General features: G+C 36.5%; 1 protein-coding gene across 1 annotated transcript; it reads left to right on the forward strand.

Annotated features, from left to right (window-relative positions):
- Positions 1 to 2,542: 2,542 nt before the first annotated feature.
- Positions 2,543 to 3,519, forward strand: LOC120068812 (uncharacterized). Its single transcript, XM_090316714.1, has 2 exons — positions 2,543 to 3,407; positions 3,512 to 3,519. Exons 1-2 carry the CDS (start codon positions 2,543 to 2,545, stop codon positions 3,517 to 3,519), a joined length of 873 nt encoding a protein of 290 aa, XP_090172840.1.
- Positions 3,520 to 18,315: the final 14,796 nt, after the last annotated feature.

Consider the following 18,315-nt stretch of genomic DNA (forward strand, 5'->3'; position numbering starts at 1 on the left):
CGGGACAAGTGGGAAAAAAATATTATTTTTTATTAAAATAATATTATATTTAATTAAATTAATTAAATATTAAATCATTTGTATTTATTTAATTATTTAATTAATTATTTTTTAAAAAATTAAAAATCAATTTTTTGAAATTCATTGAAAAATTGATTTTTGAAGATTGGATTTTCCCACTAACTAAGCTAGGAGCTTGGTTGTCTTCTTCACAATTAACCAACAAATTAACCATTTTGTGTTGTTAAAGTTTGATGCAATTGGATTGCATGTTATTCTTTAATAAATAGAGATGATTTTGGCATAAAAATGATTAAGAATTTTGTGAAATAAAATGTTAATTTTGCAAAATTCAATCAATTGTTCATTTTCTTCCCAACCTTCATTCCTTCTCAAATTCACCACAAATTTGGATGCCACCATCCAATCTAAGCCTAGAGAATAGTAGAGAAGACTCTTGTGGTGGTCTACAACTAAGTGGTGCAGAAATTCATCAAGAATTGAAGGAGAATTTGGAGCTTCAAGGGTAAGTGTTCTTGAAACTTTGTTTTTCCTTTTTTTAATTGCATGTTTAATCCTCTAAATTGAGCATCTTAGAGTAAAAATTGATCAAATCAACTTCTACTACATACTCATTTATCCTGCAATTGATATCAAAGCTAATTAATTTCACTCAATTTTCTTTGGTGGGGCTTAATTCATGAGATGAATATTTATGGGAGCTAAATTGGTTTTTCTGGAATTGGCAATTTTTTTCCCTTGCATTTGTGGTCAATTGTTGTAATTAATCTAGGCGTTTAGCTCGTTGATGAGTTGGAAAGAGTCTGTATTTTTCCCGAGATTTATCGAGTTGTAATTTCGCCAAATTTCAAAGAGAATCGAGAAGTGCTCATGAAGAAGGAAAACAGAGCATAAATTTTTTTTTTCTTTTTCTTCTTGTTGAACTCACGGGAGGAAGAAGAAGATGAAGTTGACCGGTCAAATTTTGACCGGTTCAGTCAAAGTTTGATCGGTTCAACCCTATTTCAGCCGGTTCAGCCCGTTTTCGAGGTGTTTCAAGTCGATTCAAGCTGGTTCGAAGTGTTCAGGACTTGTTCGAGCAGTCTTTTTAAAATTATTATTGTAATAATTTAGGTTTTTGCTTGCTAAAAATGCCAAAACTGGTCCAATTTAGTGTGTTTTAAATTTATTTATGCATTATGAATGTATGTTTAAGTAATTTAAATTTATTTGTGCATATAGTATGCCATATAGACTTAAATCCCCACCATAGGATAAACATGTTTCATGCATTTTATGTATGTTATAAATGTTATAATGTTTTTTATGCATGATTATTTTAATTTCATGAGTGTTAATATAATTAGTTATATTAATTAATAAAATGTATATATATGTTATGGTTTTTTGAATTGTTTATTTTATAATTGTTATAAAATAAATTAGAATTTTAAAATCTATAACAAAGATAATCGCATGCTCACCTAGGATAAAACCAGTGTAACTCAAATCAACCTCTTTTAATAGTTAAAATTAGGTCGATATTTTGTAAAATTGTGTTTACAAAACCCACCCAACAAAATCCTGTCTAAGGCTAGAGGTATTTAAGTTGACAGTTTACGGAACACCTCCTACCTGGGGATAGAGTTGGTGTCTGAGTTGAGTTAACCCGATTTTATGAGCATGCGAGAGCGGTGTAAGGTGAGTTAAAATGATTTAAATCACTTAAACATCATAGGTTAATACAAACCAGTATAAACGTTATAGTTGGATTGTTCACCTAGACTTAGGTTATATATATTTAGCCAGAATATAAGCAAGTAAATACCCAATTAAATTACAACACTTCAGTGGGAGATTAATAATGTATACAATATATTATCATTAGCTCTCACGTCCCTAAGAGTTCACAACGTGAGATCCCATGCTCGGCTTCGAGTTGCTATTTGGGCAATCTCCCTTCGGAAAGTGTTTTCATGGGTCAATAACAAGGTGAATAGGGGAAGTAGTTCATAATAAATGGGTGAAGAGTGTGTGTTAACAAATTCTACGGTCTCTTCTATTAGGTCACACCGTGAGATTCCTATGTTGCACTTGCTTGGCGTTTATAGGGGTCTAACCCTTCGAAGGGTTTGTAACATAGGATTCGGAACTCCATGAACTCCAGAAATGGATAGAGTTACTTAGGTCCGTTTTCAAGCAATTGTTTCTCCTTCGATGGATTGTTTTGATTCTGATCTTTGTGTTTCAAAAATGGAAGGTATACACTTACAAGACTTACTAAGTGTTAGTAAAGTTCTTGACCAAAGAAACGGTAACTAAATACTATAAGAATAAGATTTATTTTGATATTAGTATTTAGTCAAGAGTATCTTGATTCAGTGAAGGAGTGGTCGACTGCCCTTCGGTAGAGGCCATTCAGACTCACTGAAGTATCGTTGCAAAATAGATAATGAAATATAGGTATATTATTACTTGCTAAATCAATTGGATTAAAATTTAGAGTAAATTCACTAATTAAACTTGTTCATTTCTTTCAGCAATGAGTACATCTATAGTTCAACTATTAGCTTCCGAGAAACTTAACGACGATAATTATGGAACTTGGAAATCAAATTTAAACACTATACTAGTTATCGACGATCTGAGGTTTGTTTTAATGGAGGTATGTCCTCCAGTTCCTGCTCAGAATGCGAACCGAACTGTTCGAGATGCTCATGACAGATGGATTAAGGCTAATGAAAAAGCCAAAGTCTATATTTTGGCAAGTATATCAGATATACTATCCAAAAAGCATGAAAAAATGGTCACCGCTAAGGATATCATGGACTCACTGCAAGCCCTATTTGGACAACTGTCCTCCTCGACTATGCATGATGCTATCAAATATGTTTACAATTTTCAGATGAAAGAAGGAACGAATGTTAGGGAACATATTCTGGACATGATGGTCCACTTCAACATCGCGAAAGTAAACAGGGCTGTCATGAACGAGAAGAGCCAAGTAGGGTTCATCATGGAGTCTCTTCCGAAGAGATTTTTTCAGTTCAGAACTAATGCCATGATGAACAAAATAGATTATAATCTTACCACTCTTCTCAATGAGTTACAAATTTACCAGTCCTTATTGAAAAATAAAGGTTCTGAGGCAAAGGCAAATGTTGCTACTACCTCAAAGAGGAGATTCCAAAAGGGATCTACCTCTGGAAATAAATTTGTCCCAAAGAATAAAGGTATTCAGAAGAAGAAAGGAAAAAGGAAAGGGAAAACACCTCCTCCTACTACTACAAGAGGCAAAAAGCCCGTTGCAGAGAAAGAAAAATGTTTCTACTACAACGGTGATGGGCACCGGAAAAGGAACTACCCAAAGTACCTTGCCGATAAGAAGACTGAAAAAGAGAATCAAGGTAAATACGATTTACTGGTTCTAGAAACATGCATAGTTGAGAATAATGATTCTACTTGGATACTGGATTTAGGAACCACTAATCATGTTTGTTCTTCTTTTCAGGAAACTAGTTCCTGGAAACAACTAGGACATAGTGAGATAACTCTTCGGGTTGGATCAGGGGAGCGCATCTCAGCTTTGGCAGTGGGAGATGTAAAGTTATTTTTTGGAAATAGATATATATACTTAGAAAATGTTCTGTATGTACCCTCTTGCAAGAGGAATTTAATATCTATTTCTTGTTTGATTGAACATATGTACAAAGTTTCTTTTGAAATTAATGAAGCATTCATTACTAAAAGAGGTGTACAAATTTATTCTGCAAACTTAAATAATAACTTATATAAGTTAAAACCAACCAGAGTTAAGGCTATTTACAATACTGAAATATTTAAAACAGCCAAAACTCAAACAAAACGGCGACGCGTTTCTCAAAGTACTTATCTTTGGCACTTAAGACTTGGTCACATTAATCTCAATAGGATTGAGAGATTGGTCAAGAATGGACTTCTAAACAATTTAGAAGATAACTCTCTACCACCATGTGAGTCTTGTCTCGAGGTAAAAATGACAAAGAGATCTTTTACTAGAAAAGGTCTTCGAGCCAAAGAACCCATAAAACTCGTGCATTCAGACCTTTGTGGACCAATGAATGTAAAGGCTCGAGGAGGGTATGAATATTTCATCAGCTTTATTGATGATTATTCAAGGTACGGTTATATTTACATAATGAATCATAAGTCTGAATCCCTTGAAAAGTTCAAGGAATTTAAGATCGAGGTGGAGAACCAATTAGGTAAAACTATTAAAACACTTCGATCTGATCGAGGTGGAAAGTATATGGACTTAAAATTCCAGGACTATATGATAGAATATGGAATTAAGTCTCAACTCTCTGCATCTAGTACGCCACAGCAGAACGGTGTATCTGAAAGGAGAAACAGAACCTTATTAGACATGGTTCATTCGATGATGAGTTACGCATCGTTGCCTAACTCGTTTTAGGGATTCGCAGTGGAGACCGTGGTTTATATTTTGAATAATGTTCCCTCTAAGAGTGTTTCAGAAACGCCCTATGAGTTATAGAGAGGGCATAAAGCTAGTTTTCGTCACTTTCGGATCTGGGGTTGCCCAGCACATGTGTTGGTGCAAAATCCTAAAAAATTGAAACGTCGTTCAAAATTATGCCTATTTATAGGATACCCTAAAGAAACGAGAGGTGGTTATTTTATGATCCTCATGATGAAAAGGTAATTGTATCAACAAATGCCACATTCCTAGAGGAAGACCACATACGTGATCATAAACCATGCAGTAAACTAGTATTAGAAGAGATTTCAAAAAATGCTACAGATAGATCAACAAGAGTTGCTGATCAAACTGGATAATCAACAAGAGTCATTGATAGACCAAGCACATCTAGTCCGTCACGTCAATCTCAAAAGTTGAGAGAGTCTCGACATAGTAGGAGGGTCATTAGAAAGCTTGACCGCTATATAGGTTTAGCTAAAACTGAAGTCACCATACCAGATGATGGCTTAGAGGATCCATTGATCTATAAACAGACAATGGATGATGTTGATTGAGATTAGTGGGTTAAAGCCATGGACCTTGAAATGGAGTCTATATACTTCAATTCAGTCTAGGAACTTATAGATCAACCTGATGAGGTAAGACCTATCGGTTGTAAATGGATTTACAAACGTAAACGAGATCATATGGGGAAGGTACAGACCTATAAAGCCCGATTAGTAGCAAAGGGTTATACCCATGTAGAGGAGGTAGACTATGAAGAAACCTTCTCACTTGTTGCTATGATAAAATCAATAAAGATACTCTTATCCATTGCCACTTTTTATAATTATGAAATTTGGCAAATGGATGTCAAGACTGCCTTCCTAAATGGCAATCTTGAAGAGAATATCTACATGGTCCAACCAGAAGGGTTCATAGAACAGGGTCAGGAGCAAAAGGTTTGCAGGCTGAATAGATCCATTTATGGATTAAAACAGGCATCTAGATCCTGGAATATGAGATTTGATGCTGCAGTCAAATCTTATGGCTTTGAACAAAATGTTGATGAACCTTGTGTATACAAAAGGATCATCAACTCCACTATAGCATTTCTTGTTCTATATGTAGATGATATATTACTTATTGGAAATAATGTAGGATACCTTAATGACATTAAGAATTGGCTAGCAACCCAATTTCAGATGAAAGATATGGGAGAAGCTCAGTATATTCTCGGGATCCAAATAATTTGGAACCGCAAGAACAGAACGCTAGCTATGTCTCAAGCATCTTATATAGACAAAGTGTTGTCTAGGTTTAAGATGCAGGATTCCAAGAGAGGTCTTCTACCTTTCAAGTATGGAATATATTTGTCAAAGGAAAAATTTCCTAAGATACCTCAAGAGGTTGAGGATATGAGACGAGTTCCCAACGCATCAACTGTCGGGAGTCTGATGTATGCAATGCTATGTACACGACCAGACATTTATTTTGCAGTAGGAATTGTCAGTAGGTATTAGTCCAATCCCGAGTTTGCACATTGGACTGCCGTCAAGAATATACTCAAGTATCCAAGGAGAACAAGAAACTACGTGCTTGTGTATGAAAATAAGGATCTGATCCTTTTCGGATACACTAATTCCGATTTTCAAACCGATATAGACTCAAAGAGATCTACTTCGGGATCGGTATTCACTCTTAACGGAGGAGCAGTAGTATGGAGAAGTATTAAGCAGAGTTGCATTACCGACTCCACAATGGAAGCAGAATATGTTGCTGCATGCGAGGTAGCCAAAGAAGCAGTATGGCTTAGAAAGTTCCTGAATGATCTAGAAGTTGTTCCAGACATGCATCTGCCAATCACTTTACATTGTGATAATAATGGGGCAGTAGCGAACTCTAAAGAACCAAGAAGCCATAAGCGTGGAAAGCATATTGAGCGCAAATACCATCTCATCAGAGAAATTGTGCAAAAAGGAGACGTTATTGTGAGACAAATAGCATCTAAGCACAACATTGCTGATCCATTTACAAAAGCCCTCCCAGCTACTGTTTTTTAGGGCCACCTGAAGAGTTTAGGACTACGAGTAGAATAAACAGGGCAAGTGGGAGAAATTAAAATTGTGGGTATGGGATGCCCTAGTTTATTGAATTTAGATTTCTCTTCCTGTACTCAACTTTGTTGTAATGCACTAGGAGTTTTAGTCCAAGTGAGAGTTTGTTGGATTGTATGTCCTAAAACTCGTAGTTTTTGTAAATAAGTGAATTTTAGTACATATGAAGTTATCAAGTGAATTAATTGTTCATTCTAAATCCAATTAAACTACGAACCCTTGGCTATTATTATGAGTACTTAGACTTTATGTGGAGACATAAACAGGATTAAAGTTCAAGTAAGTAGCCTAAATAGTCTATAGTACATGGATCAGGTTGGGTACCTCTTCCTGGAGACACTATTGAATATGACCCGCTTCATGATTGTTACAAATGTTGTAAGGTGTCATAAATAAAGTGATCCTGATTTGTTCATGTAGAGACATGTGAGCGAGGGTATTCTACATAATAAGATTGTGTAAGACTGACCCTGAAATAATCACTGTTACGTATTAACACCGTTTATGATTAACACTGATTAATTTCACTTAACGATGACCTAGATAACTTGATCTGAATCTTGAGCTATCTATGAACTCCTGTTTATTCAGAATTATCCCTTGATCTATATAGGTGAGAGTAAGCTCAATAACACTGCTCAATATTCCTCCCATTTCAGGCATAAGACCGGGTAGATAGCTGGGGATATAGAATTTGCAAGACGAAATTCACTCCTACCCAACTTAGGGATAGTAGAAAGGTTGTTCTCTTAAGTGCTGTTCCCGGGTCTTGAACAAGGGGCCCCATCCTCTCACTGGCCCTAGAAGGAATGGATTTAGTGATTAGATCCTAAATCAATTGTTCATTAGAGGGACAGTGATACTTAAGGAGAAAAGATGTAACTCAGAGGTAAATCGGTAATTGACCTAGCTGAAGTTATGAAAGACCTGTGAAGGATTGACTTATCAATGATGGTTATATCAAATGGACACAAATATATCTATAGTAAGGAGAATGCAGCTACGAGCTTTAGTGGAGTGTCTCGTTAATTAATGAATGTTGGTTAACTAGGTTAAAGAGTTTGGCCGTTAATCTCGGATCGTTGGAGCTCATGATCTATAGGTCCATTAGGTCCCTCTACAATCTCATAAATAGACTAAAATCTTAGATAGTGTGGTGAATGAGTTTGAACTGTTCAAATCTTGGCTTAAGGAATGAAAGTAAGATATACACGATATATCGACGTTTAATTACGAATTTAACGGACAAATAGAGTTAATTATAATATTTAAATATGATTTAAATATTAATTATATGAATAGGGATTCATATTGTTTTTTTTAGAAAAATCGGGACAAGTGGGGAAAAATATTATTTTTTATTAAAATAATATTATATTTAATTAAATTAATTAAATATTAAATTATTTGTATTTATTTAATTTTTTAAAAAAAAATTAAAAATCAATTCTAATTCAATTTTTGGAAATTCATTGAAAATTTGATTTTAAAATTGATTTTTGAAGATTGGATTTTTCCACTAACTAAGCTAGGAGCTTGGTTGTCTTCTTCACAATTAACCAACAAATTAACCATTTTGTGTTGTCAAATTTTGATGCAATTGGATTGCATGTTATTCTTTAATAAATAGAGATGATTTTAGCATAAAATTGGTTAAGAATTTTGTGAAATAAAAGGTTAATTTTGCAAAATTCAATCCATTGTTCATCTTCTTCCCAACCTTCATTCCTTCTCAAATTCACCATAAATTTGGATCCCACCATCCAATCTAAGCCTAGAGAATAGTAGAGAAGACTCTTGTGGTGGTCTACAACTAAGTAGTTCTGAAATTCATCAAGAATTGAAGGAGAATTTGGAGCTTCAAGGGTAATTGTTCTTGAAACTTTGTTTTTCTTTTTTTTAATTGCATGTTTAATCCTCTAAATTGAGCATCTTAAAGTGAAAATTGATCAAATCAACTTCCGCTACATGCTCATTTATCCTGCATATCTTATACAACAGAAGTCTGAATCCTTTGAAAGTTCAAAGAGTTCAAGGCTGAAGTTGAGAATGCATTAGATAGACGGATTAAAACACTTCGATCGAATCGAGGTGGAAAGTTTTTTGACTTGGCATTCCAAGACTATTTGATAAAACATGGAATCATTTCCCAACTCTCAGCGCCGGGTACACCTCAACAGAATGGTGTAGCGGAGAGGAGAAATAGGACCTTCTTAGACATGGTTCGTTCGATGATGAGTTACGCTTCTTTACCGGACTCGTTTTGGGGTTTCGCATTGGAAACTGCGGTATACATACTCAAATGTGTTCCCTCCAAGAGTGTTGCAAGAACACCTCTGGAGTTGTGGAACGGGCGTAAAGCTAGTTTACGTCACTTCCGCATTTAGGGTTGCCCTGCACATGAGCTTGAGGCTAATTCCAAGAAGTTGGAACCACAGTCGAGGTTATACCTCTTTGTAGGCTACCCCAAAGGTACACGAGGGGGTTATTTTTATGATCTGACGGAAAATAGGGTGTTTGTTTCAACAAACGCTACTTTCTTGGAGGATCATATAAAGAAGCACAGTCCACAAAGCAAAGTCATGTTGCGTGAGCTTTCCAATGAAACTACTGAAACTTCAACAAGAGTTGAAAGAGCCTGCTACATCAGCAAGGGTTGTTGATGGGAGTTCATCTAGTAGGTCGGTTCCACCTCAAGAGTTAAGGGAACCTCGACATAGTGGGAGGGTTGCGAACCCCACCCATTCGCTATCTGGGTTTCATTGAAATCCTTGCTATAGTAGCAGATGGCGACGTTGAGGATTCGTTGTCTTATAAGAAGGCAATAGAGGATGTTGACCGGGATTAATGGGTCAAGGCCATGGATCTCGAGATGGAGTCGATGTACTTCAACTCAGTATGGAATCTTGTAGATAAGCCCGATGGGGTAAGACCTACAAGTTATAAATGGATCTACAAGCGCAACCGGGGTACTGATGGGAAGGTACAGACCTTCATGGCTCGACTTGTGGCAAAGGGTTATACCCAGGTAGAGGGAGTCGACTATGAGGAGACTTTCTCGCCTGTTGCCATGTTAAAGTCGATCTGCATCCTCCTGTCCATTGCAGCTTATTATAATTATGAGATTTGGAAATGGACGTCAAGACGGCCTTTCTAAATGGAAATCTAGAGGAGACCATTTATATGGTGCAACCCGAGGGATTCATAGCCCAAGGTCAAGAGCAAAAAGTTTGCAAACTGAAATGAATCGAAACAAGCGTCTCGATCTTGGAATATACAGTTTAATATTGCGATCAAGTCATATGGCTTTGACCAAAATGTTGATGAACCTTGTGTTTGCAAGAAGATCATCAATGCTTCAGTAGTCTTCTTAGTGTTGCACATAGACGATATCCTACTCATTGGGAATGATGTAGGCCTACTGATTGCTGTTAAGAACTAGCTAGCGACCCAATTCCAAATGAAATATTTGGGAGAGGCTCAGTTTGTTCTAGGTATACAGATCTCAAGCATCGTACATTGATAAGATGTTGCTCAAGTACTCGATGCAGGACTCCAAAAGGGGTCTATTGTTGTTCAGGCATGAAGTCACTTTGTTTAAGGACAAATGTCCTAAGACGCCTCAAGAGGTTGAGAAGATGAGATGGATCAGTCTCACGGCTATAGTGTTTGAAGGTCACCTACAGAGCATGGCTCAAAGGTTCACCCGCAGTTGAACTAGGACAAGTGGGAGATTTTCTTGTAATGGGCTTTTATGCTCTAGTTTATTGTTTTGTACTAGTTTATTATACCCCCACTTTGCTTTAGGACAAGTGGGAGATTGTTGGGGTTGATGCCCTAAAGTCTCGTGTCCTGTAGTTTGTAAATAGTTTGTATTAACGCTTGTGTTATCAATATATGATATTACTACACATCTTGTATTTTTCTCAGTTGTTTGTTTTATTTGCTTTACCACAAAACCAAAAAACATAAAATCCCTGGTTATTTGTATGTGACTCAAGCATGTATGTGGTGATATACAAGTGGATCATGTCTTGAGTGATAACCAAAATGGTCTGTGGTATATGGATATAGGAGGAAAACCTTATCCTGGTAACACTACGGACGTGGCCCATTTTGTGGAATGGTCACCAGTGTTGTGGCTTATCACAGATGGTCTGATCCTGATCATTCGTGTTGGGGACATGCGAGCGGGGGCGTCCTATACAAAGAGTTTGTATAAGACCTGACCACGAAGTGTTAATGTCTCATTATATAACACCGTTCATGACAGAGACTTCACTTCACTAGGATGACCATAGGTAACATGACCTCAATCCTGAGTGAGTCGGGAACTCCTGCCATTGATGGCGGTCCTTTGATTTGTATGGGTGCAAGTGGCTAGGTCGCCTATTCAAACCTACCATTTTGGGGATTCGTCTGATTTGGGAGCTGGGAACTCAGCTACACAAGATGGAATTCACTCCTTCCCCGAGGCATAGGTAAGTAGATAGATGGCTCCCTTAAGGGCTGATTTCGGGGCTTGAACGATGTGGCGCCGCACACCTTCTCTTGTCCCAAGAGGTGTTCACACATAGTTGGACTATGTTGTATTGTTCATTAGAGGAATCAGTGGTACTTAAGGAGTGAGATGTAACTACAGGGGCAAAACGATAAGTTAACCCAGCTGTACTTATGAGCATCTGTGAAGGGCCATTGTACTCATGATTGGTTATATCTGATGGACACAAAAATATATCTGTAATAAGAAAAGTTTAGCTGTTGGTCATTAGTGGAATGCCTGATAGTTAATGGATGGTGGATCTCCTGGCTAAAGAGTTTAGCCAGCTATTCACAGACCATTAGAGCTTCGAGCCACGGGTTCATTAGGTCCCCTGGCTAGCTTGGATAAAGTCGAGAACCAGTGTTTAGGTTAATTTTAAATGTTCAAATTGACAAAAGGAAGTTCGATTATATATGATATAATTCGACTGGTTAATTATATAATATATGATTGGCTAAATATATGAGATATATTATTTTGGAGGAAATTAGATATAAATATGATTTATATCAAGTAGATGAGATATCAAACTATAGGGTAAAAATATAATATGATTATATTTATAATAAATAATTCGTTAATTATATGATAATTAAGCCAATTTACCATGTTCGGACGTGGGTTAATGGGGGCAGCGTCGGTTATTGTAACAAATGAAATAAAAATAAAATTGTTTCATTTTGAATCGTTCGTTCAATCGTCGTCTGAAGAGAAAGTGAAAAGAGTGCACTGGTGAAACGTAAACGATCGCTTAAGTAAATTGAGAGCCTATACGATAGTCACTCTTTACCTAAACCATCGTCCACCTCGCGCCTAAACGATCGTACACTAATTCCTACACAATCGGATAGCTTACCTAAATAATCGTATAGTGTGCCGAGTTTGCTAAACGATTGTTCAGTAAAATCTGCACAATCGTGTAGTGTCTCCTAAACGATAAGCATCGTGCTATGTGATAGCGCCTTTTTCCCTCCCACTTGCTTATCGCCTACACGATCCATTCGTCCTGCTTCCTTTCCAAATTCACCAAAGACCACGCTTTGGGTTCTCACTCTGAGAATACTCGGGACTCTTTTCTGGTGGTGTTGTCCACGCGGCGTTCATGCTCGTGCTGTTGTTCGTGCTGCTGTCGATGCTGCTCTTGGGCATTGGTTGATCGGGTGGAGGGTTCCGTTGCGTTGAGTTCCAAAGTTTGAAGACCGTCTTCAATTGGTATGACAACTCATTCCCTTATTATTTTCTTGTTCATAACATGCTGATAATTACTGTTTGTTTGCATAACTGTACATTTGAATGTATATTGTGTATTTCGATCACAGTGAGATTGGAGCGATCCGAACGTGCTCATGGAACTCTTCGGTAAGAGATCCTTTATTAACAATGCTAAATTACCGGCATGCTTAAAGGATAAATAAACAAGAGACCGAGAGAACATACTAGTTGATGACTTTCTTCACAGTAAATCTCGCTTTCGCTGGAACGGTAAGCTATCATTCAACAACACTCGATCGTCTACCACGAACAGTCTCCACACGAACAGATGAAGAAAAGGGACGACACCACCACTTGAAACCCTCAGTATTCTTGGAGTGAGAATCCAAAGAGTGGGCTCTGATCGGATTTGGTAGAGAGGAAGAGGAAAAGAGATCATGTACAATGATCAAGCAAGTGGGAGAAAGACTCGTCTATCATATAGAAATGCTTGATCGTTTAGGTGAAGTATACGATTGTGTAGGAAAAGCTAAGAAATCGTCTATACGATCGTTTAGTAAAGCTCGGACGCTAAACGATCGTTTAGTAAAAGATAAGTGATCGTTTAGTAAAGCTCGGGCGCTAAAAAATCATTTAGTAAAAGATAAACGATCGTTTAGTAAATAACGTGCACGGGTGTAAACGATCGTTCAATAAATAGCACTATTGCATAGGCTCTGATTTATTAAGAAATCGTCTATACAATCATTTAGAATTGCAACACACCGTGAGTTATTTAAGCGTCTCAAAATGATTCTTCATCTTACTCATCAGTTACGAAAACAGAAGAGACGCCAGCCAATTATCGCATAACTATCCAATTAATAAATAATAAATATAATCACATTATATTCATAATCTATGATTTAATATCAAATATTAATCATGGTATTTTTCCTCTACTAGATATAAATCATATTTATATCCAATTTCCTCTAAATAAATATATCTCATACATAAAGTCAATTATATCATCTATAATTAACTAGTTCAATTATATCATATATAATCGAACTCCCTCTTATCAATTTGAACATTTCAAACTAACCCAAAAACTTATTCTCAACTTGTATCCAAGTTACCAAAGAGACCTTATGGACCTATGGCTCAAAGCTCCGATGGTACGTGAATAACTGACTAAACTTTTTAGCCACGATATCCACCATCCGTTAACTGCCAGGCATTCCACTAAAGACCGACAGTTGAACTCTTCTTACCACAAATATATTTCTATGTCCATCGGATATAACCAACCATCAGTACGATGACCCTTCATAAATGCTCATAAGTATAGCTGGGCCAATTTACTATTTTGCCTCTGTAGTTACATCTTACTCCTTAAGTACCACTGATCTCTCTAATGAACAATACAACATAGTCCTACTATGTGTGAACATCTCTCAGGCCATGAGAAGGTGTGTGGCGTCACATCATTCAAGCCCCTACTGCGGGGAAGGAGTGAACTCCATCTTGTGTAGCTGAGTTCTCAGGTCCTAAATCAGACGAATCCCCAAAGTGGTAAGTTTAAGTTGGTGCTCTAGCAACTCGCACCCAAGCAAATCAAAGAACCGTCCTCAATGGCAGGAGTTCTCAACTAACTCAGGATTGAGGTCATGTTACCTATGGTCATCCTAGTGAATTGAAGTCTCTGTCATGAACGGGGATATATGAGAAGATGTTAACACTTCATGGTTAGGTCTTATACAAACTCTTTGTATCAGACGTCCCCGCTCAGATGTCTTCTACACAAATGATCAGAATCAGACCATCTGTGGCAAGTCACAATATTTGTAACTATTCCACAAAATGGGCCGCATCTGTAGCGTTACCAAGATAAGGTTTTCCTTCTATGTCCATATACTACAGACCATTTTGGTTATTATTTAAGACATGATCCACTTGTATGTCACCACATACATGCTTAAGTTACATAAAGACAACCAAAAATTTTAAGTTTATTGGTTTGTGGTAAAGCAAATAAAACATCCAAATGTGCAAAGTCAAGAAGTGAAGTAAATATCATATATTATACATCACAAGTGTTCGTACAAACTGTTTACAAACTACAGGACACGAGACTTTAGGGCATCAACCCCAACATCCTCAAGATTTCCATTCAGAAAGGTAGTCTTGACGTCCATTTACCAGATCTCATAGTCATAATATGAGGTAATGGACAGGAGGTTCCAGATAGACTTCAATATGGCAACAGGTGAGAAAGTTTCCTCATAGTTAACTCCCTCAACTTGGGTATAACCTCTTGCCACAAGTTTAGCCTTGAAGGTTTTCACATTCCCATCAGTACCTCATTTTCTCTTGTAGATCCATTTGTAACCTATTGGTTTTACCTCATCAGGTTGATCTACAAGATCTCAAACAGAATTGAAGTACATAGACTCCAATTCGAGCTTCAGAGCATTGATCCACTCATCTTTGCTAACATCCTCCATTGTCTTCTTATAAGACAATGGATCCTCAACATCTCATCAGCTACCAGGCCAAGATTTCTGTTAAACCCATGTAACAGATAGGCGGGTTCACAACCCTCCCACTACATCGAGGTTTCCTCAACACTTGAAGTGGATATGACCTACTAGATGAACCAACTTCAATAACTCTTGTTGAGGTGTTGGGTTCTTCAACAACTCTTGTTGAAGGTTCAATAGTTTCCTTGGAATGTTCATTCAACACAGTCTTATTACAGGGCTTATGCTCCCTAATGTGATCTTCCTCTAGAAATATAGCATTTTTCGATACAAATACATTATTTTCTTTAGGATCGTAAAATTAATCACCTCTCGTTTCTTTAGGGTAGTATACAAATAGGCACAATTTTGAATGAGGTTCTAGTTTCTTAGGATTTGCCTCAAGCACATGTGCTAGGCAACCGCATATTTTGAAATGGCATAAACTACCTTTACTACCATTCCATAATTCCAAATACATTCTAGTAACACACTTAGATGGAACAGAGTTCAAAATATATGTTGCAGTCTCTACTGCATAACCCCAAAATGAGTTAGGCAAGGAAGCATAACTCATCATAGACCGAATCATGTCCAATAGGGTTTGGTTCTTCTTTATGATACACTATTCTATTGAGGTGTACCGAGTGCTGAGAGGTGGGATACAATTCCATGTTCTAACAAATAGTTCTGGAATGTAGGATCCAAAATGTCTCCATTTCAATCAGATCAAGATGTTTTAATTGTTTTATTTAATGCATTTTCAACTTCAGTCTTAAAATCTTTGAACTTTTCAAAAGCTTCAGACTTCTATTGCATTAAATAAATATACCCATATCTTGAAAAATCATCAATAAAAGTGATAAAATATTCAAACCCTGCTCTTGCTCTAACATTCATCGGACCATAGAGGTCTAAATGTACAAGTTCTAAAGGTTCTTTGGCCCTATGATCTTTTCTAGTAAAAGATCTTTTAGTTATTGAACAAGATCAAGAGCAAAAGGTTTTCAAGCTTAATCGATCCATTTATGGACTAAAACAAGCATCTCGATTTTGGAATATAAGATTTGATATTGCGATCAAATCTTATGGCTTTGATCAGAATGTTGATGAGCCTTGTGTTTCCAAGAAAATCTTCAACAGCTCAGTAGCTTTCCTCATGCTGTATGTGGATGATATCCTACTTATTGGTAATGATGCAAGTTTTCTGACTGATGTAAAGAAATGTTTGACCACCCAATTCCATATGAAAGATTTGGGAGAGGCACAGTTTATTCTAAGGATCTAGATCATCAGAGATCGTAAGAACAAAAGGTTGGCCTTGTCTCAAGCATTGTATATTGACAAGATGCTTGTCAAATATTCAATGCACAATTCTAAGAAGGGTTTATTACCTTTCAGGCATGAAACTGTATTGTCTAAGGAGTAGTGTCCTAAAACTCCTCAAGAGGTTGAGGCAATTAGACGAATTCCCTATGCATCGACTATTGGTTGCCTTATGTATGCAATGTTATATACCAAACCTTAAATTTGCTATGCAGTAGAGATTGTCCGTAGATATCAATCCAATCTAGGATTAGATCACTGGACAGCTGTTAAAACAATCCTCAAGTACCTTCGGAGAATGAGGGACTATTGTTTATAAACCACGAGTTTTATGACATAAAACCCAACAACCCTTAGCCACAAATCTTGCCTTAAATCTTTCAATACAACCATTTGACTTGTATTTAACTGTGAAAATCTATTTGCACCCAACACGATTCTTTCCAGGAGAGAGTGTTATGAGAGTCCACGTTTCATTGCTTTGAAGAGCTTTAATTTCCATATGTACAACCTTTTTCCATCTAGAATCTATAATTGCGTCTTGAATATTTTGTGGAATTTGAATATTGTCCAACTGTGTTACACAAGCTTATAAGACGGATTTAATTTCTCATCGCCACATATTTTTCAATTGGATGACTAGTACAACTTCGAAAACCTTTTCGTTGAGCAATTGGTAACGCTGCATCATGAATCAAAGGCACCATAGAATTAATATTCTCATGAGTGGAATTCAAAGAAGATGTGTCTGGTTCATGTGGTTAACATTCAAAATCTTGTAAGATAGCCCCTTTTCTTCTCGAGTAAAAAATAGGAGGTCAACTTTATGAGACTAAGATTCAAAAACAATAGGGCGGACCAATGTAGAGCTAGGTAGCTCATTTATAAGAGGAGCTAATGCTTCAATTATGATGTGAGTAGAAGGTGTGGAACAAGTAGGTTGAACATCCCATGGCTCAAATTCTCTAACATTCTCCCCCTGAATTTGGGACTTAGTGAAAAAAATGTTGGTTTTCAAAGAAGGTAACATCCATAGAAGTGTATATTTTCCTAGTAATTGGGGAATAACATTTGTGCGTCTCTTGATGTGATGAATAACCTAGAAAAATGCACTTAATGGATTTTGGATCAATTTTGGATTGATGAAAAGAATGATTGTGAACAAATGAGGAACAACCAAAATCTCTAATGGGTAAATTTGAGGAAAAGTTTTGTAGTTGAGAATGAATTTGGAGGACTCGAAGAGATTTGAACTTGAGGACTCAACTAGGCATTCGATTTATGAGAAAGGTTGCAGTAAGAATGGCTTCTCCCTAGAAACAAATTAATTAGGAACATTATTAGCAAGTATAAGAGAACAAGCGACCTCGATAAGGTGTCTATTTTTCCTTTTGGCAATCTCATTTTGTAGAGGGGCACCCACGCATGAACTAGTGTGAATAATTCCATGAGATGAAAGAAATGACCCAAGAGATGAATTGAAATAGTTTCGAGCATTGTCTGTTCTTAGAACCTGAATATTACTTTGAAACTGAGTGGAGATCATAGAGGAAAAGGATTGAAAAATACTTGATGTTTCGGATTTGTCCTTTATAAGGAATGTCCATATCAGTCTAGTATGGTCATTAATAAAAGTTATGAACCAAGATGCACTCAATATATTTTTAACTCTAGAGGTCCCCCAAATATCACTGTGAACCTATTCAAAGGTTTTGAAGATTTCTAGGGCATACTTGGATAAGAATTTCTTATATGTTCGGAGAGTTGACAAATTTCACAATAAAATTGACTCGATTTTTTTATTGATGAATAAATGAGGAAAATACTTGTAACAACCCCACTTTTCAATATTTACTAACAGAACGTTACTACATACATGTATAGACCTTAGATAAAAATCTAACCCTTTGCTCAAAGAAAAATAAAATGATTTCATATGTCAAATAAAATTAATACGATTCCACTAAAATAAACTTAAACATTTATTCGAAGTCCCCCTAATAACACAAGATAAAACTAGAAAACCTTTAAGAATTTAAAAGTTTAACATAAAAAGTTATAGAATTTCAAATACTAAGACTCTTTTTAATCATGAACACATGAAAAATGTTCGGAAGCTTTTGTCTGTCCTAATGACACGGTTATGGACTCTTC

The sequence above is a fragment of the Benincasa hispida genome, chromosome 8, assembly GCF_027475165.1.
Source record: "Benincasa hispida cultivar pf3 chromosome 8, pf3_genome.v1.1, whole genome shotgun sequence".
Classification (NCBI taxonomy): Eukaryota; Viridiplantae; Streptophyta; class Magnoliopsida; order Cucurbitales; family Cucurbitaceae; genus Benincasa; species Benincasa hispida.

Coding starts and splice junctions, on each gene's coding strand:
- LOC120068812 (XM_090316714.1), top strand. CDS start 2,543: ATGAGTACATCTATAGTTCAACTATTAGCTTCCGAGAAACTTAACGAC.